At 38.5% G+C, this 23,817-nt stretch overlaps 1 protein-coding gene across 1 annotated transcript in view; it reads right to left on the bottom strand.

Annotated features, from left to right (window-relative positions):
* Positions 1–1,021: 1,021 nt before the first annotated feature.
* ALDH1A1 (aldehyde dehydrogenase 1 family member A1) overlaps positions 1,022–23,817 on the bottom strand; it is a 42,638-nt gene continuing 19,842 nt past the window's right edge. Inside the window, exons 4-13 of the mRNA XM_039361585.1 lie at positions 22,448–22,577; positions 19,328–19,389; positions 16,736–16,864; positions 12,921–13,034; positions 11,317–11,419; positions 11,049–11,233; positions 8,160–8,324; positions 4,721–4,878; positions 2,139–2,213; positions 1,022–1,489 (exon numbers count right to left, since the gene is read on the bottom strand). Of these exons, the coding sequence (XP_039217519.1) occupies positions 1,417–1,489; positions 2,139–2,213; positions 4,721–4,878; positions 8,160–8,324; positions 11,049–11,233; positions 11,317–11,419; positions 12,921–13,034; positions 16,736–16,864; positions 19,328–19,389; positions 22,448–22,577 (1,194 nt within the window). The 3' untranslated portion in view covers positions 1,022–1,416. The remainder of the gene's footprint in view (positions 1,490–2,138; positions 2,214–4,720; positions 4,879–8,159; positions 8,325–11,048; positions 11,234–11,316; positions 11,420–12,920; positions 13,035–16,735; positions 16,865–19,327; positions 19,390–22,447; positions 22,578–23,817) is intronic.

Genomic DNA, 23,817 nt, shown 5'->3' with positions numbered 1-23,817 from the left:
TCTGAGATGTTGACTACATTCCTGCATTTGACTCAGTCTTCTTTAATCCCACTGTTGTCTGAGTTTTACCTCTTCCTCCTGTCCATCAAAGCCATTTCCTCTTTCCTCTATGTCCTGAGGATTTGTAAGCAGTAATAAATGTCTGGTTCTAAGACATTCTTTTATCTCAGGGAAATCTGTGGCCCTCTTGTTCTTGTTGGATTATCACAATAGAGTCCAATTATTTATTTTTCATATCTTATTTTTTTATTTTTATGAATAACTCAAAGCAACATACAAATCCAACACACCCTCCTTCTCCTATTTTCCCCACAACCACCAGCCTGTGAGGTGAGATGACTGAGAGAGAATGACTGGCCCAAGGTCATCCAGCTGGCTTTCTTGGCTGAGGTGGTATTTGAATTCATGTTCTCCCACTTTCTCCCCTGGTGACTTAACCACTAGAGCACGGGTGTCAAACACGATCGCGTCACGAGACGTATTTTTTGTCTTTGTGGAGCTGGAGTGGGCGTGGCCTGTGTGTGATGCATCTGGCCCGTGGGCCGCCAGTTTGACACCCCTGCACTAGAGCAAATCAGTGGTTTGTAATTAAAATTAGAGTTAAAGAACAAGAGTGCCACACGTTTTCCTTTACTTCCAACAGATTTTTATTATCTGTATCAGATGGTTATCTTAATTGAAGGGTTGTGGTGATGGTTAGGATCAGTAGTAAGGGACTCCCAACTGTAATTATATATCCAGCCTTTCTTTCATGCAGCTCAAAATGATAAGTCCATCTGAATTCAGAAAAACTGGCATCTCTTTTGCTTTAGGATTCAATAAAGGACAAATGTAGCTTGAGACAGCTCCATGGAATTCTTTTAAAAATTAAACCACTCTTCTGTTTGCGTTTGCTGATATGTACCAATTGCAGTTGGAAAAAAGAGAGAAAGGTTTATAAAGTGTACATCCAGGATAGTTCTGTAATATGAGCAGATTCAAATACAGCAGGAACCAGAAGATTGATATCAAGAGGAAACCATTAGCAAAACAAACTGTTTATTTGATAGCCACATATCAGTGCTTTTGTGAAGATCATACAAAAGAACAGGAAACTAACACCTCTAGAATACAATTTTTGTAAATGTATATTTTAACCATTTATTTTGCACAGCACTACAAACTATTTAAATGGGCAAATAAAATTTGAATAAGGTCCATAAATTGTTAATTTGATTCAGGCATTATGATTCCCCCCTCCCTTTTTTTCCTAACTGAAACCATTTCAAATTTTCTAAATTACGATTCATAACTGTTAAAGATAGATAAAAAAAGGAAATCAAAATTAAACAGAGAAAATAGCCTGCTACAAAGCGTTTCACAACACAACTGGCTTTTGCAGTTTGGCCTAGCAATTGACATGGCTCTGTAGCGCCATTATGAATTCTTCTGTGGAATTTTGATTGTGACTGTCTTGACTTCTGTATATTCGTGAAGACCGTATTCACCCCTTAAAAAAAGAGAAGAGAAACATCATAAGAATAGTTCTTGAAATAATGTTTGTATCCAGACTGTCCTGTATTTTTTCCTATGGGCTGCAAATACTGCAAGAAGGTAAAATTGTCTGATGGTTTATTTGATCCTGATACTATTTTGGGAGGGGGGATATTATTAGGTAAAAATGAGACCAAGCTTTCCTGGAGCCTGTGGACAAGTTGCTTGATTCTTTGATGCTGAATAGAGCATCAGAAAGACTCACTTGCTATTAGTTTACAAGAGCAGACAATGAACCTGAACACCAGAGGAAGAACAGTAAAAATGCCATTTATTTTTTCCCAGCAACCTCTGAATAAAAAATGAAATCATTTCTACTAAAACATGGTTCATGAATATCACAGAATAAAAAGATGTGATGGATCATCACATAAAGTGATGATCGCTTCCTTGTATTTCTTTCTGATAAATGCAATGGAACAGTTAAAAACTATATAGTGTGAAGACAAGTTTCCTGAAAACAAGACTGTACAGTAACAGTCCCATTGTTTTAATACAAAGAAACCTACAACTGACTTATGAATGCTAGTGTTTCTCTGTGTGTCATACGGGTGCAAACGGATCTTTCAATCTGAAGCAAAGCCGGGTGACTATACAGTACTTACAGCTCACGTCCATTTCCTGACATTTTGAATCCCCCAAAAGGACTCTGAGCAGACACCGCACTATAGCAGTTAACCCTGAAGAAAAAGAAGAAAAGATAAAGGCAACTTATACAAAGGGTAGAATGATAAGTAGAATGGCCAGCTTAATTTAGTCATAAGAGATTGCCCTTTGTAAAGAAACTCTGGTCCCACTTCTCCCAAGCTAGCATTTGTAACTTTTAAAAATGTTTACGCAACATAGCAGTGACTCAGCATGTTTGTCCTAATACTTATGTTACAAAATATCTGTAGAGAGTAAGGAAGATGACCTTGGTGAAATTATGTAGCGTTGTTGCCTAGGCAAAGGGGCTAAGCATTTTCAAAGCCCAGAATGTCCAGATAATGGTCTCCTTATTTCACTGAATTGTATCAAAGCAGAGGAGGTACAGCGCAAACACAATTGTGCTGTACAATTGCAAGATGTTATTGTTATAGCCACTCTCAATAAAAGCAGTTTTAGCTCTTGGTGTACCTGGTGGAGCTGATAGTATCTTTTTAGTTTGGTGCCTTTGAATCACTCTTGACTCTTGGTGACTGCCTGGACAAGTGCCTGCAGTTTTTATGGCAAGCTTTTGGGAGTGGTATGCCACGGCCTGCTTTGTAGGGTGTGAGAAAGGGACTGGCCCAAGTCACCCAGCTGGCTTTGTGTCTAAAATGGGACTAGAACTCCCAGTGTCTAGCTTAATGCCTTAACCACTGCACCAACCTGGCTCTCATTGACAACAGCTTACAACAAAATATCCCTTATTACAAATTTCCTTATATGCTCATCTGGTTTCAACTTTCGTTTTTTCAGCCTTAAATAGAAACTTAACCATATGCCATTTCGACATCAGTCTGAAATATTTTTAAAATCTGTGACAAAAAAACCCCTTGAATCTAACACATTTTTGAATTGATAGAAGTGCCTGGTCTTAAAAGTCTCAATTGTGACCCACTCTCTGGTGAACATGTCTCATTCCTTGTCCTGACCCTGGAGAGGGACTCATAAGACAGGTGTTTGTTACAGGTGAAGGAATGTAGCTCTGTGATTGTATTAGGTATTGGCTTCTACTTTCAGCATTGCCATTTATGTTGGGTATCTCTAATTCTCCCCCCTTTTTTTATGGTCCACCTTTTGTTCCTCTGGTAAAAATTGCTGAACTATGTCTTTGGGTCTTTGCTTATGTCACTTGTATATTTCTTTGGATTTTTTTTCTGATTTTGATTTAGAAATTCATAAAAATGTATTGCCTCAGTGGTTGGCAGTATGGGGGGATTGACTATTAAGATACACAAATCTTACCATCCGTGGCCTCATGTGTTTGGAGTGTCCCAGTGCACATATGTGCCTATTTGCCAGAAATGAGTCTCCAGGCTCATTTCAGCTTCCACATCTCTCCAAAGCCTAAATTTTTATTTTATCTGTTTTTATCAAAACTATATTTGTAGGATTATATTTTTTCCAAATAAAGGGAATCGTTGTCTTTTATTCCATTTCTCTTTGAAATTTTTATTCATACTTTCTGCTAATGTTTACTATCTCTGAACATAAGCCAAGCATTTGTAACAAACACCAGAAACAAACTCATAAATTATTTGATCCACAAATTGCTTTGGTTCTCTCCTCCAAACAATCCACTATAAATCATCTTGAGATCTATCAATAGATTTATTGATGTTTTACTCACCTTTGCTCTGCGCCTCGGGTGGGCAAAGTTCAGTGTGTACTTATTAGGAATGATAGAAGGCACTTGTTATTTTAGTGGTTTATTTTATTTATTGTACCCTATGTGTTTTCTACAATGTTCTAGATGGCTCCCAATAGAAAAAATGTTGGAAAACATGGAACTCTAACATAATAAACAGCAATAGGGAAGCCCAAAATGCCCAGAGCTAATTACTTAGGGGACTGTGTTAGCTTAGAGCAGTAATTTTAAGATGTACAGATTTCAACTCTTAGAATTCGCCAGCCGGCATCCTGGCTGATGAATTCTGGGATTTGAACTCCAGACATCTTAGTTGCTAAAGTTGAGAAACACTGGTCTAGAGCAGTGGTTCTCAACCTGTGGGTCGGGACCCCATTTGGGGTCGAACGACCATTTCACGGGGGTCGCCAAACAATGCAGTCCGCCATTTTTTCCCCCTTTTCCTTAGCTGTGCTACTCTCTTTTATTCTATTGGCTTTTGAAAGCCAATAGAATAGATTCTCTTGAATAGAGTCTAATTCTATTGGCTTTCAAAAGCCAATAGGAATTGTCCAGGCTGTCTCTGTCCTGCTGAGCCTGCCAAAAGTCCCATTCTGCAAACGGTGCTGCACCAGTTGAGTAGTCCTCGACTTATGATTGGTTGAGTAGTCCTCGACTTACGACCGGTTGGGGGTCGCGGCATTAAAAAGGTTGAGAACCACTGCTCTAGAGTAAAAGATAAATTGTAATGTATTCCCACTACGTGACTTATGGCACTGGTGATGTGAGAAAGGACCAACTTTGCAGAGGCTTTAAAATTACTGAATTCCCTTCCAAGTACAATTTGGCTCAAAGAAGAGCACCAAGAATACATACCAGACAGTACCAGCTTGAAGTGCAGCTGCAAATGTCAGTGCTTTATCAATGTCTTTAGTAAATACTGCAGCTGCTAGACCATAGTGAGTATTGTTTGCTCTCTTGATAACTTCCTCAATAGTTTTGAATTTCATGATTTGCTGGACAGGCCCAAATATCTGTGTCAATGTAAAGGTAACAATAATTGTGGAGGTCAAAATCAGAAGGGAAAAAATGAGCAGTTCAGTACATTATTTAGGATTTTAGATTCCGCTCAAGCATATTTTTCGCTAGTCTATAAAAAACATTCCCTTTGATATTGGTTTAGCTGATACTGTCTTGTTCATTGTTACTGTATTTTTTATCTTTTGGCTTTGACATTTTGAGCCACCCAGGATTGTGTTGTACCTGTACAGTGCCTAAATCTAATATATATATATATATATAAAAAGAAGCATTCACAATGGTGATAAAATGGTAATTAAAAAAAACTTTGGTTAAAAAAAAATAATAGAGAAGTCTCAATTGTTGTTACCATCCAATTGCAGTCAAGTATATAGTTAATTTAAATAACTTATATGGCTCTTTCCAACTCCAGGATTCATACACCTAAATTCCCTCTACCTAAAAGACAACGTAAGAGAGAACATGGGATGGCGCACAGGGATTGACTCAGTGAAAAAACAATGACACAACCTATTTCCACACATGTAACTTTCTCTTATGCTCACTCTTCAGTCTGTTCCACTGCTCTTCTAAACATTTGTGAAGGATTAGATTTTAAAACGCATTTTAAATGTGCATATACTGTATGTATTTAAATATGTATTGCACTTTGCTTAGATATAAATGCACACAAAATGAAAACAGTAAATCCTGTATTTACCCCTAAAATGATGCAATTAAAACAATTAGTACCTGACTGTGAGCTAAAGAATTACATTAGAACGTTGAAGAAATGCAAAAGCTGAAGTTATAAATTTGGAAAATAAAGTCAATTCACCTCAGAACTCAGATCAGATCGGAGGTCTTATGAGGCCCCAATTTAAGCTGGACTTTTGTGAAATATGAATTTTGCAATATATTAAGAAACATAAGGAAGAAAATACGAAAGAAATAAATGCTCATTGCTTCTTTACCTGAGGGGAAAAAAAACCATTCTTGGGATGCCATAGCCAGATACAGTTCTATCTGGGAGGCTTCCAGAGCAATTTTTCTGCCTTACAAACTAGAATGGGATTTAAATGATCTTGGGGATTTGTTTGTTTTGGTCTCACTTTTCTTCCAGTTTAGATTTCTAGAATTTGTTCACAAGCTCTTTAGTCTTGTGGTGGCTTGTTTTTCCTCTGAACAGTAGACCAGGTCTGTGAGCGGGACACGAATAAGAACAAAAGGCAAGTCTGCATCTGTCCTAATGAAATCTACTGATTTTAATTTTTTTTCATTAAAACAATTAAAATTATAATCTTGATCATTTCTTACACTTGTTTCTAAGGTTTTGGGGATTTTAAAATCTTCACAGCTTATTGCACAATGTTCTTTTTTCATTCTGCTTGCTTGGGCTATTATTAGAAAAAAAAACATTTCAATCAGACTCAGATTTTGGGTTCTTAAGGAGGCATTAGCTAAGAATATTGCCCTCCAATCAAAAAATATCTTTGACCAGAACTTGGAAATTAAGGGCAGATATATATGTAAATATGTTGATTCTATGGATGAGCCTCAGAGATAGTTAAAAAAACAAAAAAGGCAAGGTGACTAAATGAAGCTCCACCCTTTTTTTAACAAGGGTGAAAAGAGGTGGGGTCTGATTGGATGATGCAGTTTCCATCTTGATCTTTTTTTTTTAAATCTCCCCAATCCCCAGGGATATCTCCAGAAAAATGGAGCAATGATTTCACTGGTTCCTCTAAACTGTACCTCTTCAAGGGGCAAAGAAGCCATCCATTAGGGCTCAGAGCTACTAGCAAGTGACACAAGTTAAGTTAAAAGTGTTTTTTTTTTTTTTTGCCCTCAAGATCCATAACTCATCTAACCCCATCCTCATTTGGGCAACATTTCTTGCTAAATGTTATTATTGCAACTGAGTAGGTCTAAGTCTCTATTGAGCTAGATACCTATTCTCTTTCCTTTAATATGGAGTGTGGTGTAGGGAAATCTGGTGCAATATAGGTAGTCCTAGACTTACAACCACAAAATTGCCTTTGCTAAGCAAAATAGTTGTTTGGTGAGTTTTGCCCCATTTTATAACCTCACGGAGGTTAAGTGAATCACTGCAGTTGTCAAGTTAGTAACATGGTTGTTAAATGAATCTAGCTTCCCCGTTGACTACTTGTCAGAAGATTGTGAAAGGTGATCACATGATCCCGGGATACGGCAACTGTCATAAATCCATGCTAGTTGCCAAGCGCCCAAATTTTGATCACTTAACCATGAGGATGCTTGTAATGGTTGTACATGTGAAAAATGGTCATAAGTCACTTTTTCCAGTGCCGTTGTAACTTTGAATGGTTGCTAAATGAATAATTGTACATTGAGGACCACCTTTACAGTGAGACATTTCTAATCCACAATTGGTCATCTAATTCCATAGTGAAAATGACCCTGTGGTCAGCTTGCAGGAGCTCAGTACCAGTTTTTTGGTACTAGAAGTTCTGGTGTTAGTATTTCCCACAGAAATGTTCTGCCCCATTGATTCTGTGAAATAACACCTGTTATTCCAGCCTTGGAGAAGAATCTTAGGCTTATCCGGCTGGATCACATTTCTTTGAAATAAATTAATTTGATGCAGCAGTGACAGCTTTGAAGTAGAATAGGAAGGTCATGATTTAACTCTCAGTCAGCTACACATCTCATGTGATGATCTTTAGCCAGTCATTCTATCTCCATCTAACATACCACATGGGATTGTGATGAGGTTAACATGGGGATGAGGAGAATCATGCACCCACCCGGCTTCCTTGGAGTGACAGTGAGATAAAAATGGTTTATGCCTTTCTGAAGCTACTTCTGCCAAAATCAGCCAGGATTCTAAGTTTCTCAAAAGAAATTCAGGGGGAAAAAATTCCAAGGTGTACACCTCTTTTTCTTTGGAACCACTGGTCTAGGACAGGGGTGGGCAACTATGTCCCCTTTATGTCATGTGGACTTCAACTTCTAGAATTCCTGAGCCAGCATGGCTGACCCTGAAATTCTGGAAGTTGAAACCCCGAGATCTTAAAGGGGACCATAGTTGCCCACCCCTGGGCTAGGAAGAGACTTCATGATTGCTGAAAGCATCTGTTGGCACTGGATAACTCTGAGTAACTAATTAGCTACAATACATGTAATTCAGCTCTGGCTGAAAAAAAAAATCTGTTTGCATACCCTTTAATCCTGCACATTTGCTTATTTAAAAAAGTACATTGTGCTCAGCTGCATACAGTTGCACCGGAATGCCCAGTGTACTGCATCAACTCACCTCCTCTTTGGCGATGCGCATGTCATCCTTAACATCAGAGAAAACTGTAGGCTGAATGAAGAAGCCTTTGTCTCCCACAGGGCCTCCTCCACATTCCAGCTTGGCGCCTTCTTTTTTCCCACTCTCAATTAATGAAAGTATTTTATCATACTGCTCCTTATCAATCTAAATAGAAATATTGCACTGATAAGTCACTTCCCAGCCACTTCTGGGGCTTTAGGATTACAAAGCAGGAACAAATGCTTATATGGGGGGAGATGAAGCAACAACTTGCTACTGAGATATTGGCTTTGGGCCAGCACTTTTCATGAAGTTCAGTAATTAGGATTTAATGAACAGAAGGTTTTTTTTTTGTTTTGTTTTTGTTATTTATTTATTTTTTTGGAAAATCCCTATTGCACTTCAAATGTTCTCATGGACTGGGTCCTTCTTAGATTCTTCTTATATTAATTCCTCTCAAATTATTTTAATTTGGTAGGCTACTTTCTGAAGCACATTGCAGTAATCCAGTTGTGAGATGACTAGGGACTGAACGACTGAGCGTCATGTGAAGGCCTACTTCAAATGATCATGAATGCCAGATGGAAACTGCTTGATAAAACATTTGGAAATTGTTTGACTCATGAATAATTGAATATGGAAAGAAGGCTCACACCAATATCACACATTTTCATAATCTGCTCTTTCCAGGAATATCAATCTGAGGAGTTATTTGTACATAACTCTCCATGAAGCCACCAGCATGTTGACCAGAATTCCTGAGTCAGCATGGCTGGTTCAGGAATTCTGGGTGTTGAAGTCCACAAGTTATAAAAGAGCCGTTACCTACTTCTGATGTAGACCATACTTAAGTACAGGCAATTCTTGGCTTGCACACACAGTTGGGACTGGAACTTCTCTTGCTAAGGGATGCAGTGGTTAAATGAGTCACACACAAGTTTTTTTGCCCCGGCTGTTAATGAAATCATCCTGGCTGTTAATGAAATCACATGTTCATTAAGCAAATCCAGCCCCCCCCACTGACTTTGCTTGTTGGAAGCAAATGGGGGTCATGTGGCCCTGAGATGCTGCAACTGTCATTAATGCACACTGATTGCTAAGGACTTGACTTTTGATTATGTGACCATGGGGATGCTGTGAGGGTCATAAGAATGAGATTGTAAGTCACTTTTAGCACTGTCTTTATGACATTCACACGGTCATTAAATGAATGGTTATATGTCGAGAACTGCCTGAATAGATTCATCTTTTTCATCATTCTTTACAAGGGGTTACCCAAAGTGAATTAAATTCCCCGAGTTCTCAGACTGAATCGAAAGTCAATGTTCCAAATGTCTGGAAGGTGCCAGGTTGAGGAAGGCCGTGACAATGGCGGGAAATTTGCTGTTCTCAATACGGATCCCAATCCTGCCTCAGTTCCTTCCGTTTCAAGGCACTGTTAGCCACCTGACTTACATATAAGGGAAAGTGACAGAGCCCAACAGATTGTATATACTTTTAACTAGTTTGGAGGTGGCTGATAGATTGAAAGCAGGTTCCACCTCCCCTCTCCTCCGCTGTCTGCTCCCATTCGCCCATCTATTTTTAACTAATATTGATGTATTTTCTCTGTTTTCTTTTTCTTGGTTTATTTTATTGCCCTATAATTTAATTTTCATTCTGTTTACACTTCCTTTCTATTTCCTCATTTTTTATTATTATTTTAGGCCACCTAGAGCAGGGGTCCCCAACACCTGGTCCATGGACCAATACCGGGCCGCGGCATGCCAGCAACCGGTCCGCACAAACAAACAAATCCCCATCTGTGGGATGCAGGCAGTACATGAAACCACGCCCCCTCTGGTCTGCAGAAAAACTTCTCTCCATGTAACTGGTCCCTGGTGCCCAAAACGTTGGGAGCCTCTGACCTAGAGCATCCCTTTGCATGATGAATGGCAAATAAAATTTAATAATAATAATAATAGCAACTTATTCTTGGACAGTGTCCAAATTAAGGGGGAAATGCTACTTTAATATTCATAGGTTAAGGGCAACTTGTAAGTATCTCATTCATGGGCTGGAGGTCAGGTGAAGGCAACAAAATGGCATATACATATGTAAGTGGGGAAAGGCTCATTGGTTTATTTCAGAGAGGACAGGCCAAATATTACTATTTCCACATTCCTAAAATAAAGTTTCCAGCTCCCTAGTCACTGAAAAATATACATTCTGCATAAAATATTTTCAACAAGGGCTGACTACATATTTGTGAAGTTAAGCCCTTGCAGCTTTTTAAAGAGTTGTCGAAGTTTCTAAGTAAAAATCCTGGTTAACTGACAGAAGTAACCGAGCTTCTGTCATCCTGTCAGAAACAGAGTAATAGATAATGGCATTGCTACCATCCTACTTTTAATAGGCAGACTGGTTCAGAATAACCATCTGTCAGGAAAATGTTCTTTGTGAAGACAATCTGTGCCTGTTTGTCAAAGAATCACACAAAGGGTGGGACTCTGTGCCCGGTAGGGTTAGGTTGAGCAATTGGTTCTCAAATCTAGCTAGGTTCAGTTGCCTGAAGGCAGCTAGAGCAAGTTCAGCAGGTGTGCAGAAGAAAACAGAAAGCTGGAGCCTCAGAGAACCAGGAAATTGAGACAGCCTCAAAGAGGCAGGTAAGTGTTATGTGAAAATCAAATGAGGAATTGAATTGCATTTGGCAATGTTTTCATATACAAAGACCATTCAAAGGGAAGGAGCTAATCACACTGGAGAGCCGTACTAAACTTTTATAAAAGCACTTTGGCAAGCAATAAGGCTTCAATTAAGCTGCCAGGAATCTCGCATTTGGGCTGATTCTTGACTCTGGTGACTCTGATTAAAAAAACCTCCATGATATTGTGATTAATTAAAACTTACCTGAGGACCTTGATTTACTCCAGGAGACAGAGGATTTCCAAGGACGCTCTTCTTGGCTCTTTCCACACTCCTACGCACAAATTCGTCGTAGATCTTCTCTTCCACAAAAATCCTAGATCCAGCTATACAGCATTGTCCCTGATGGTAGAACACGCCAATGTGTCCGAATTCCACAGCACTATCCACTGCAAAGAAAAGTATTCCTATTATATCTTGATTAATGTTTACTTTTAAAGGATAGTAAATCCTGAAGAAATGGTCCACTCACAGTCAGCATCTGCAAAAATGATATTGGGGCTTTTCCCCCCAAGTTCCAGAGTGACCCTTTTCAGATTACTTTTTCCAGCAGCTTGTTTGATCATTTGGCCCACCTGAAGGGAATACAAATGAAACATTGAGACAGGAAACAAATGGAAATTGAAATGTAATTGACTTCTGCTCTTTTTTTGGCACTAGTTGCACTTACTTTGACCACATCCCTTCAGACCCTAGCTCCATAATTTGGTCATGAGCTTTTGTACTGTGGCCGTGGCCATTTTTGGTTCTGGCCATGGTCATGGTTGGCACATGGCTCCTAACATAATGCCCTTAAAGCAGGGGTGAACAACTATGGCACCTTTATGACCCGTGGACTTCAACTCCCAGAATTCCTGAGCCAACACTGTCATAAAGTTGACATAGTTGCTCACCCCTGCCCTAAAGTGACAAAGCCACTTGGGGGAAAGAAAGTTTCTTATTCCTCACTGACATCCTTTGAATCACTGTCAGCCATCTCGGAAAGGAAAGGAAAGGAAAGGAAAGGAAAGGAGAAAAGAAAGGAAAGGAAAGGAAAGACACTAAATAGAGCTGCACTCTTTCAAGAGAAAGTGCCAAATTCAATCTTAGTTCACTTGAAAGAAATAGGAGATTGTGAATCACAATACTGCCTTGAACAGATAATTCACGGCTTGAGAAGCAAATATTCTGTTTTATAAAAAGGCATCTTCCTATGAGCTATACTTTTTTTAATGTGGAGTGTGTCCAACAAGACAGAATATAAGAATATATATTCTCTGAATGTCTTTTAAAATACTAAAAATGCGAATCCTGGGCATTATGCTAACAGATAAAAGAAAAAACGAACACCAGGATATAATAAACCAGCCTGTTTAATATAAACAAGCCTGTGGTTAAAAAGAGTTACTAAGCTTTCGTCCGGCCAAAAAACTGCCGGCATCATCAGAGTTAGAATAGCAGGAGATTGGGAAGGCAGCTCATGTAGCCTCCTGCCTCTGCGCCCAGCTTCTTGAGCGTGTCATCGGCCCGTTGATTGTGTTAATCCTTATCACACCGAGTTGTTCCGCATCAGGCAAACTGTCTTTGACTACACTGGTTGTTTTACGATCCTCAAGTGCTCTTTTTTAGACCTTTTCTGAATGTCTAAATAAGATTTTCAGATAAAATGAATGAAAATGCAGAATGTGTTTTTTTTTGCATGAACCCAACACTGACTATCTTTTGCAAATAGTGCTGCTGTTCTTCAGATTGACTATTATTTGCCAAAACTCTTGGGGTTTTTTTGGAGGGGATATATTTTATCTACATTTATTTATAAAATTTGTCATTATTTTTTCATAACTCAAAATAATTTGGGGAGCTAAGTTATAGTAAAAAAAGTTGTCGAATTCCAGCAAATTCAAAATAAGATTTAAATACTGCATAGAAAACAAGCATTTGAGATGGCTGTAATCAAAAAATATTTACAGATATATTGTTTAATCCAGTTGAAAATGAAAAAGTCAACACAATTAGACACAAATTAGATGGTAAAGATTTGTCAGAATTGGAATTTAAGCTTTTCTATTTCAGTTCTTCACAATATTAGGAAACTACCTCAGTTGAGCCTGTGAATGACACTTTATCTACATCCATGTGATTGGAAATGGCTGCTCCAGCAGTAGGACCATATCCTGGCACAATATTTACCACTCCTGGTGGAAATCCTGCCTGGAAGGAGAGAATAAAATATTGTCACCTTTCAGTACATTTCCCCCAATTTCTTATATTTTTATTCTTGCTCAAGACCAGGCTCATACATCATTTCAGTTCATGAGTGTTTAAGACAGTGGTTCTCAACCTTTCTAATGCTGCGACCCCATAATACAGTTCCCCATGTTGTGGTGACCCCCAACCACTTATACATCACCGGGTGCCAGGGGCGTGGCCAAAGAAAAGGGGGAAAAATGGTGGACAGCCTTGTTTGGCGACCCCCGTGAAATGGTCGTTCGACCCCAAATGGGGTCCCGACCCACAGGTTGAGAACCACTGGTTTAAGATATTGTGTGATCTCAGCAAACTGTGGTTGAGCAGAAGAATCCAGACAATTGTGGCATTCGCAACATTTGTGACTTAGCACAATGTGTGAGTTTAGTCAAAGAAGCTTAGAAGAGTGAAGAAGGGTCATATTGCCATCTGATATTAAGTTTTCATTCCACTAAGCCTGTTTTTATTGACTAATCGGTTGATCTGCAGTACCAGGGCAAATACACTGAGTGTGGCTACTGTGCTGTTAAGAACTAACAATTCCCTTTGCCTGATTTACAGATGGTCTTCTTTTTCGATACCATGATGATATTAATGCTCATCAAAGAAAGCCATTCTGTAGCTTGCCTGGCAAATACTGTTGTGCTTAAGAACTCAACTGGATACTAGAATGACCAAATCTCTTACTATTATATACCAATCCAAGTGATATTGGCCCCAAGATAAGATTTGGAATACACAAAGACTGTAACGTGTATACTCTTATCAGGATGGATATATCTTCTACGTACCATGGGCATATTAATATAGGGAATCCTTGACTTATGATCACAACTGAGCCCAAAATTTCTATTGCTAAGTGGAAAAGTTGTTAAGTGAGTTTTGCCCCATTTCCTGCCACAGTGCTTGAGCAAAAGGTTGGACTAGAAGATCTACCAGTATCCTTCCGACTCTATTATTCTGTTATTTTGAATTGCTATAGTGGTTAAGTAACACACTTGCAAAGCCAATCTTTCCCATTAATTTTGCTAACCAGAAGATCGCAGGTGATCACATGACCTCGGGACACTGTAGCCATCATAAATATAGGCCAGTTGCCAAGTGTCCAAATTTTGATTATGTGTCCATGGGGATACTGCAATAGTCATGTGAAAAATGGTCATAAATCACTTTTTTCAATGCTGTTGTAACTTTGAACAGTAACTAAACGAAATGAAACTAAACTAAACTAAACAAACTAAATGAAAGCTTGTAAGTAACCTGTATGTTAATGGTTCTCCCACAAATTTCCTTTTCTTCAAGAATGGTACTGTTACGAATGATTCATTATCACCTATTTTTCCATCACTTAACTTTTGTCGACCATTCTCCATAATTCTGAATTAACCTCTGGTTCACATTGGCTATTCAACAAGCAAGCCAGTTGCTGATATGGCATTAAAAGGTGACACTTCTCAACAGAAACTACATTGGTATTCTGCTCTAGTCTTGCTATCTCAAATTACTGATGATACATGACAATGATGCCAAGAAATTAATTGCATGTGGGGCAATCTAAGATGGGGGCTGCCCAACGTGGAGCCAAGACAAAACCAAGTTCTCAAGTAGAAGCACTCATAGACAGAGAGAGAGAGAGAACCAGGCTGTCAGCCATTTGAGGTATGCCTAATCAAGAAGCAGACACTATTCAGGAATGCTACTTTATTGTTGTAAGGCAGGGTTTTTCAAACTTGGCAACATTAAGAGGTGTGGACTTCAATTCTCAGAGTAGCTGGCTGGGAAATTCTGGAAGTTGAAGTCCACACCTCTTAAAGTTGCCAAATTTGAAAAACACTGTTGTAGCTATACCAATGGAATCTTGAAAGCTTGCCCAACTTTCTTCATCCTGTTTTAAAGGAAATTACTCTGAAGGTTTTTTTCCCCTCCTCATGCTTCCTTCTGTCTCTGGGGTGTGTAATCTCCTGACTAAATGCTTCTTTAGGGGCTCACCGCTTAGCACAGGGGTTCTCAACCTTGGCAACTTTAAGTCATAAAGTTGCCAAGGTTGAGAACCCTTGGCTTAGCAGGTCTTTCACACTTTCTCCAAGTAAACTTTACATTCTGTTAAAGCAGTTCTTTGACCATGCCAAGTCCTGATAGTGACCCTAATTTCTGCATTACAAAACTAAATCCAAAGCTTAGAAGGCTTCCAAAAAGAAGAAAATTAATATATTAATGGACCAAGAAACGAGAGGATATTCAAATATGGGCTACCTCACCTTCAAAACAGCACAAATCACTTTACAGAAAGGCTTTGACTTATGATCACAACTGGGAATGTAATTTCATTGCTAAGCAATCAAGTCATTAAGGGAAGAGCTCCTGATTGTATTACTCCCCCCATTCTACAATTAAGTAAATCGCCACAGCCATTAAATGAATTCAGCTTCCCCCATTGACTTTGCTTTTTGGAAGTAGGTTGGGAAGATCACAAATGGTGATCATAAATGGCCATCATGGGACCTTAGGACCTCATGCAAGAGTCACAAATATATGCAGATTGCCAACCCTCTGAATCACAATAATATGATGTTGGAGATGCTGCAAGAGTCACAAGTGTGAGTCCTGGTTGTAAGTCATTTGTCGAAACTTCCAATAACTAAACAAAAAGTTATAAGTTATAGACTTCCTGTATTATTTCAAGATTATATAGAAGTGTACGGGCAATAAAACTCTCTGAGAAATACTTCTGACCCTCAATCTTCGCAGAATACTAGCTGCCCTTTTCTATGTTACTTATGGTTAGCTGCATTTGTGCATCTGGTTCAAGGCCTGCTGTGCAGGACTCCCTCCTCCCAATATTAAACTTGCTTTAAAAATAACCTCAATTTGTAGAAGAGAATCTAGTCAGATTTCTTTCGGTCTGTGCCACTCTGACATGCAATCTCATGAGATCCTGGGAAGAAACAGAAAGCTTGTAGAATTGGGCAGCCTTGGCGGACTTCTTGCAATTACTTTGCCTGCCAGGGCATTATGCAAGATTGTGCACTGAAAGCCAAAGCCTGAAATGTTGCCCACCCCGATGTAGGCTCAGCCCTATTCATTTGATTCAAGTGGCTTCTAAGTAAGGAGGGTTTGAATTACAACTTCATAACAGGTGGAATTTCACCCTGGGCACACCTAGCCTGACACTTGACAGTTTCATATAGCTCATGTTCACTTGTTGGGTAAGGCAAATATTTCAGTGAGAAACTTAAATTAAAACATCAAGTTGAATTATCAGGTTTCATCACCGAAATGCTCATGTGAAACATCAAAACCACCCTTCCCATCCCCTTCCTTGCCCTTCCCTTTGCTTTTTCTGAGCCAGCTCTTCTTTTTTGTTTTGTTTTTTTTGCCTCCCCAAAGCGTGAGGTTTGCCAAGATGTTCTGTTTGCTAAGCTGCTAATGATTTGTTTTCTGAACCATTTAGGCTGGAAAAGCATGTGAGCTTCTAGCCCTTGATCTGCTTCAGTGGTTTGCAATACAATACAATAGCCCAAGACAAGGCCAGGCATGCTGTGAGCCTCTCTGACACAAAGCAGACTAGCCCTCACTATTTATATGCATCAAAATGTAAAGATCACATTTACATCAATTTCCCTTCTTCAAGACCTGCACACAGTAGTTTTGCTATGGCAACTCACCTCTTTAATTAAAGCACCCATGTGAACAGCAGTCAGTGGAGTTTGCTCGGCTGGCTTGACGACCACCGTGTTTCCGCAACAAAGAGCTGGGGCAATCTTCCAAATGAACATAACCAGTGGGAAGTTCCACTACAAAGGCACCGTAAGAAGCCATGACCAACAAATCATTACAACAAGTTTATATTTCCTACTTGTACTTTGTAAACGTCCACCATCCATCAGAAAACAGCCACCAGTTTTAGACTGAGGTTTGATTAATATGCTTCCATTGAGTCCAAGAAGATACAGCCAACCAACTTGGGGCTCCTTTCAGGGACTGGCACTAGATACAAGTCTCTGCTGGCGTGTTGCCAAAGAGCAGAGATTTTTTTGAAGAGATTCAGAAACCATGAGTGCTGTAATTAGTGAAGGTTATAAACTTTTATTAGACTAGATTACATCAAAGCCTAAACTATTAGAACCAAGATTTATGGCTTTTGTTTACTTTCTGTCCTCAGCAAATCCTGGTGAGAATTCAGAGTGACCCTGTCAGAGATTAACCAGAAGCACCTTCCAATATTCCAGATGTTCAAAGGGCACTTATCTAGCTATGGGATATTCAAGTTATGTTCTCATCTATCTATTCAATGTATGCTCTCCCCCTATTCTTTTTCAAAGCAGGAGATACATTTTAGCAAATGGTTAACAGAGACAATTAGATGATCAACCCTACATTCCCAAACCATTCCATGGTACTAAGAGTTATGTCTGGAGGTGACACAGTAGGTATGAAAGCTCCAGAGGAAAGTTTCAGACACTGGCAGAAGTTCTCTACATCAGAGGTTCCCAACCTTTTGGGCACCAGGGACTGGTTCCGTGGAGAAAGAGCGCATGGTTTTGTGTGCTGCCTGCATCCCAAGGATGGGGCTTTGTTTGTTTGTTTTGTTGCTGACATGCCATAGTCCGGTATCAGTCCACGGACTGGGGGTTGGGGACCCCTGCTCTACATAAAAGGTAGAAAGATTCTATGCTACTAACATCCTCCTTGACATTCTTACATCTTCAGGCACTTTCCACCATATTTAATCTGTGAATCTAACCTGAGCTAGAGCTTTTATGAAGAAAATGTTCTGATTTTTAAACATATTTCCTCAAATCTACTTTGTACCATTTTCTCAGCATTAAGTGCAAAGATACACATACACACAAACACAATATCTCAAGTATAGCTATTTCAGGGAAATGGTGGAGCAAGCCACATGGTGGTCAATATCGCTAACACAGTTTCACTCACCATCTGTAGTAATGAAAATTAAATATATGAAAGTCAATTTTAACAATGATTGGGTGAACAAAAAGCAGAGCAACACCCATGCTAATGGTGAGCATCATTCATTGGGAAACTACTGGAGACTTTTTCCCTTTTCCCTGGGGAAACTTGATGAAATAAAATCATCAACTAGGTTCCCCATCCTACAAAAACAGAACACAACACATTTGTATACAGTTCTATTAATGACTAGTATACTGTAGACATGAGTGAAAAAGTATGGAGAATGTACTTCAATTTCCTGATAGGCTTCCCAATTTGTTGTTGACTGCTGTATCAGTTTTATTTAGCTTTCTGGATTTTTTGGGATTGAAGCTCCCAGAACTTCCATTGGTCAAATTAGCTGGGAATATTCTGTTAATTTCTTTTAGCCAAGCAGACATCCTTGTACACTATAAATTTGCTACATCCTTCCTTTTAGGCTGTTTCATTGGCTGAAGCACAAAAGTTCCTGTTTGAAGCACTTTTATTCAGATACGATAACACACTTGGTTGTATATTCTTCTCTTAGATCTCAGAAGGCTGAGTTCTGCTAATGTGCAATCAGTTTGAATTGTTTTCGTGGCCACCAGCAATCTTATCAATATCCCTCCAGATGATGCATTGGTTTCTGTTGTATTTTCAGTTTTATAAATGCTTGTTTTTAAACCCAAATGGTGATTTGGGGGAATCGTATGCCACTTAGAATTAGCTGATTGGAGCAGTCTATATACTCAGAAAATAAACAAACAACAAGCAAACAAGCAAACTAGATTTCCTCAGCAGGTGGCTTCGGGAATGTGCAAACATGCACTAATTCTTAAACGAATTAGTTTAAACGAAGAAACATCTGACTTGAAGTATGAATATACACTCAATCTCCAATCTAGAGAAATTGCCAGCATCTCTTAAGTTCAATTCACAGGACAAAGCAGGCTGTTGGGAGTTAAAGTAAGTAGGCATATATGTATTTTTGGGTATAAGCAGCTAATTCAAGGGTACCCAACCAGGTGGCCTGGATGTGTATTCCTCAGAGCCCCAAAATTATAAGCAAATGACAAGTTTTAATGAGATAAAAGGGAAAAAGCTATTAAATATTGAGGAGTTCAGTTTATGTATTTACTGACAAAAAATTAATTCAAGTTAAATTAAAATTATATTAAATCTATTAAACTGATGCGTATTGTTCCATCGGTTGTTAGTTAAAGCCTCTGGGACATGAAAAGCCTATCCATGAATGGTAATTTATGTGAAACGAAAGACATAACTCATTTTGTTTATTATATACTGTACAAGATACTTACAGGAATGATTTGACCGCAGACTCCGACAGGTTCATGTCTAGTAAACGTGAAGTAGTTTCCATCTAGGTAAAAAAATAAGAAAACATAGAAGATACAGCAAGAATAAAAGAAAATCTGCCTTGTTAATCTGCAATTGCTGTAGGTTGTTGCAGCTGTAGCCTGTCGCTACAGTATAATAAAGGGGTCTTCAAACTTGGCCCTTTTATGACTTGTAGACTTCAACTCCCAGAATTCCTCAGCCAGGAAGTGCCTGCCTGAGGAATTCTGAGAGTTGAAGCCCACAAGTCATAAAAGGGCCAAGTTTGAAGACTCCTGGTGTAATACAAGCAAATAAAATGCAAATGTGCCTAGATTCAATAATATCCAAATATCACACAGTGGGGTAGTAAGCTAGTTAACCTCCCTTTAACTGTGTCACAGAAGAAAGGCATTTCAGCAACTCTACTTTTCCATAAATGTATAGGGTAAAATTTTGGAAGTCTTAAACCATCTTTTTCGGAAATATTTTAAATCTACACAAACTAGCTCTACCTTCTCTCTTGGTGTTGCACTGTGACTGTTCTTGTTACCACCAATGATCTTCTAAGGCAGTGATCCCCAACTCCCGGGCCATAGCCTGGTACTTTTGTGTGAAGCCAGAAAAGTTGTTCTAGGGGATGCCTAGGGGATGCCTTGAGTGGTTTTGTCCTCTACTCTAATTCTGGTAGGTGAGAGAAATAGGGGTCTGAGTACCTGAATTGCTTAAAAAGTATCAGAAAAAATGGGCTCTGTCATGTCAACTCCTGATGCTATGGAATTAACTTGTGGGACTAGGTTAGGATAATCAGTTTTTCTCTTCTAACTGACCAAATTCACAAAGAATAAATAAAATCAAATTCTTTTTAAAAAAAATAAAATGAAAAAAGAATGCAAAAACATCGTCAGTTTTCACAGATTGCAATTTAAAAGGATCTCACTTAAAAAAAATCAATAGAAAATATAAACTGATAATGGAAAGTCTGCTGCAGAGAGATTCTCAGTATATAATAAGCAACTGTTGAGCTGGTTCAGAGAATATAAATACCCGAGAAGCTTAAATAGCAACATATATAGGAAAATTAAGATTAAAATTCTAATTATAGTTTATATATCTGTTCTTGTTTACCTACTCATCCAAGACAATCAGAAGCAAAATCCTCTCATTGCTTCCCTGGATTTTTCCCAGCTTCTTTAATCAGGGCTCAAGAGCACTATGATATTCCTTTCCTTTATTTAATTGTGGTAGCCAGCTTCTTCCTTTGTTCTTAAAAAGCATAAAATTGCTAGCTGGCAGAAATGGAGGTGCTTCAGAACAATCTCTATATATCTGTCGTATGTTTGCAGCTATACAGGTAATCCTCACTTACTGACTGCAATTAGGACTTGCTAAGTGACAAAATCATGAAGTGCACAATTGCATGACTACTCCTGCCTTACAATGCCAGCTCATCAGTTTTGGTTGTAGCCATTAAACAAGTGACATGACACAAGGAAAGGCTGCTGGAATTGGGTATGTCTAGTTTAATGAAGAGAAGGACGAGGGGGGACATGATAGCAGTATTCCAATATCTCAGGGGTTGCCACAAAGCAGAGGGAGTCAAGCTATTTTCCAAGGCGCCTGAAGGCAGGACAAGAAGCAACAGATGGAAACTAATCAAGAAGAGAAGCAACCTAGAACTAAGGAGAAACTTCCCGACAGTTAGAACAATTAACCAGTGGAACAACCTGCCTCCAGAAGTGGTGAATGCTCCAACATTGGAAATTTTTAAGAAGAGACTGGACAGCCATTTGTCTGAAATGGTATAGGGTTTCTTGCCTGAGCAGGGGGTTGGACTAGATGACCTCCAAGGTCTCTTCCAACTTTATTATTATTATTATTATATGAGCACAGCTTGTGACTTCCTGCTGCCTTCTGCATTGTCTTTGCTTGTTGGAAGCTGGTTGTGAAGGTTGTAACTGGTGGTCACATGACTGCAGGATGTAGTGATTATTGTAATGGCAGTTGCCAAGTGCTGAATCACAACCATGTGACTACAGGGATGCTCCAATAGCCATAACTTTGAAGACCATTTGTAAATTTACTTGTTAAGCATTTCTGTAATTCAGATTGCTAAACAAGTATTCAGTCAGTGAGGAGAGCCTATAATGCCTAAATAAGTGCTGGCAAATTCTTATTGGTATAATTACAGTGTGTGTGTTCAAATGAAAGTTTAGGCATGCAAAAATAAAAAAATGCCCAAATTTTCTGTTTATTTCTTTCTTAATTATTCTTTAATTTATTTAGTTATTTTAGAAATCTAGTTTCAAGACAGCAATTAACGTCCTTTGAAATGTGCCTGAACCAGATAAAAACTTGTCTATTGAAAATGACTTCAAGAATTAAAAGGATAAAATAATTGGAAGGTAAGTCTTACATTTGTATATAAGATGATAGGGGAACCAGTTTAGTTCAATCTTATTTAGGACAACTGTGGGGCCGAGTGACAAAAAATCAGTTTGGATTTCAAGAAGCCAAGATATTGGAAGTCAAGTTGTGATCTTTCTGGTCTTCTGGAAGGCTGGGAAGATCTGGTCTTTTCTCAGGATATTAAGATAAATTCCATATGGGTGTCACTTATATGGCTAAATCTGTTACACAGTGTGTGTGTGTGTGTGTGTGTGTGTGTGTGTGTGTGTGTTTATGTGTGTTATTTAATTGTGGTAGCCAGCTTCCTGCAGCCCTAGATATAGTTCTTTTTAAAAGCTTTTTAAAAGAGGAAAAAAAAAGATTGCTCAATTTGTATGGTTATACAATCAGTCACACTGCAACATCACTTGGTAAAGATAATAAAGAATTGTATTCTTACATACACACATAGAGAAAGAAAGAATATAAAAGCATTTATAATAAAACCTGCTAATCCTTACAAGTAAAGAAACTTCAGTTAGGATGGAAAGTTACAGGAATGAATCTTCACTGAAAAGTTTTTACCAATATACTTTTATGTAACAAAATTCTACAGGTTGCATTTTTCTCAGATGAAAAAGTTCTTTAACTGAAGGCTTCTTTTAATTCACATTAAACCAACTTATCTCATGTACGGCTTGTCCAGGCTGACTCACCCATGGGGATGGTACGTCCTTGGATTTTATCAGCCCAGCCAGCAAAGTAGCGCAAAGTGTTGATACAACCCCCCAAGTCCATTAGGTAGGCGGTTGAAAAAATCTTTCCCCCGTTAAGGCTCTCCATTGTCTGAAACAAAGAACAGCTTAAAAAAATTAGTCACTGTAGATAAATGAAAGAATGCAACTGTCTATAACACTGGTTTATTAAGAATTACACTAACTAGGTCATGATGACTTAAGAATGGCCTTGGGAAAGTAAGATTATCCAACTGAGCATTATGATTATTTGAAGAAATGTATGTAACGAACTGAATCTGTAGTTTTGACAGGTTTCTTAAGGAGTAATTCTAGAGTGGCTGTTTTGAGGATAGTTATCTAACTAGAGCTGATACATGATCTCAAAGGATATTGGTCATCAGCATATATTAGCTCTAGAAAGGAGTTGTTTAATCTCAGAGAAGACTGAAGCCAGCAAACATACTCTTTGCTTGACTTTTGCTATATCATTTTGTTGGAAGATGTTGCCAGTACTATTTCTAGAATGGAATTCCCTCCATGGAAAAGGAAAAGACTTTGCATTTTGAACTAAGCTCCAGAATATAATTCTCTATTATTTTTTTTAGACTACTAATTAGGTTATTCATTCACTTCAATTAGATATAACATTTTAGCTATCTAAGACTGAGCAACAGGTTTTTCAAATGCCTGCTTCCCAAGTTTAGGTAAGTTACCAATCTAAAAAAAAAAAAAAAACAACCCACAAATATTCAACAATAGCACAAAAGAGGCCCCCTCTATTAAATATTGTTTGAAATTGCTATATTGTTCAGAAAATGTTATTTCACAGCCCTTTCCGAATGAAGATATTTATTTTATATTCGTACATTTGGTTTTGTGGGCTGAGCAAAGAATGGAAAAGAAATGGTTAAACCCATCAGGATGGGTTCCACAATCATTTTTATTCCTTCATCTGAAATACACCCACATTTTTGGAAATTAGTCAATGAATTCATTCAATTTCTCCATTTTTTTCTCCTTGTTTGAGAGATGATAACCTCTGCACCAAACGTATATTTGATGTTTTTTTTTAAAAAAAAGATTAAGGCTTTGAACATGTAACTGAAGATTGTACTTTTCATTCTCAGATCCTGGGGTGAACAGTGTCAAACTAGAAGGGCTTGTGCAGGAAAGCAGCCAAACAAGCCTAACATTCTTGCACTTCAAACATTCTTCTAAAATTGTGGTTGACCTAAAGGCAACTTGAAGAAATTTTGAGACTCTCCTCAGTACAACCTGGTTTTCAAATTAATACTGGGGGCATTACCTGGTGACCTCTTCCCTTCATTATTTTTCTTCAGTGGCAGTGA

Source organism: Crotalus tigris, unplaced genomic scaffold (assembly GCF_016545835.1).
Source record: "Crotalus tigris isolate CLP2741 ecotype Arizona unplaced genomic scaffold, ASM1654583v1 scf7180000017585.4430047, whole genome shotgun sequence".
In the NCBI taxonomy this organism is placed as follows: Eukaryota; Metazoa; Chordata; class Lepidosauria; order Squamata; family Viperidae; genus Crotalus; species Crotalus tigris.
The sequence above is the reverse complement of the archived record's forward strand: the minus strand, read 5'-3'. Positions and strand labels throughout refer to the sequence as shown.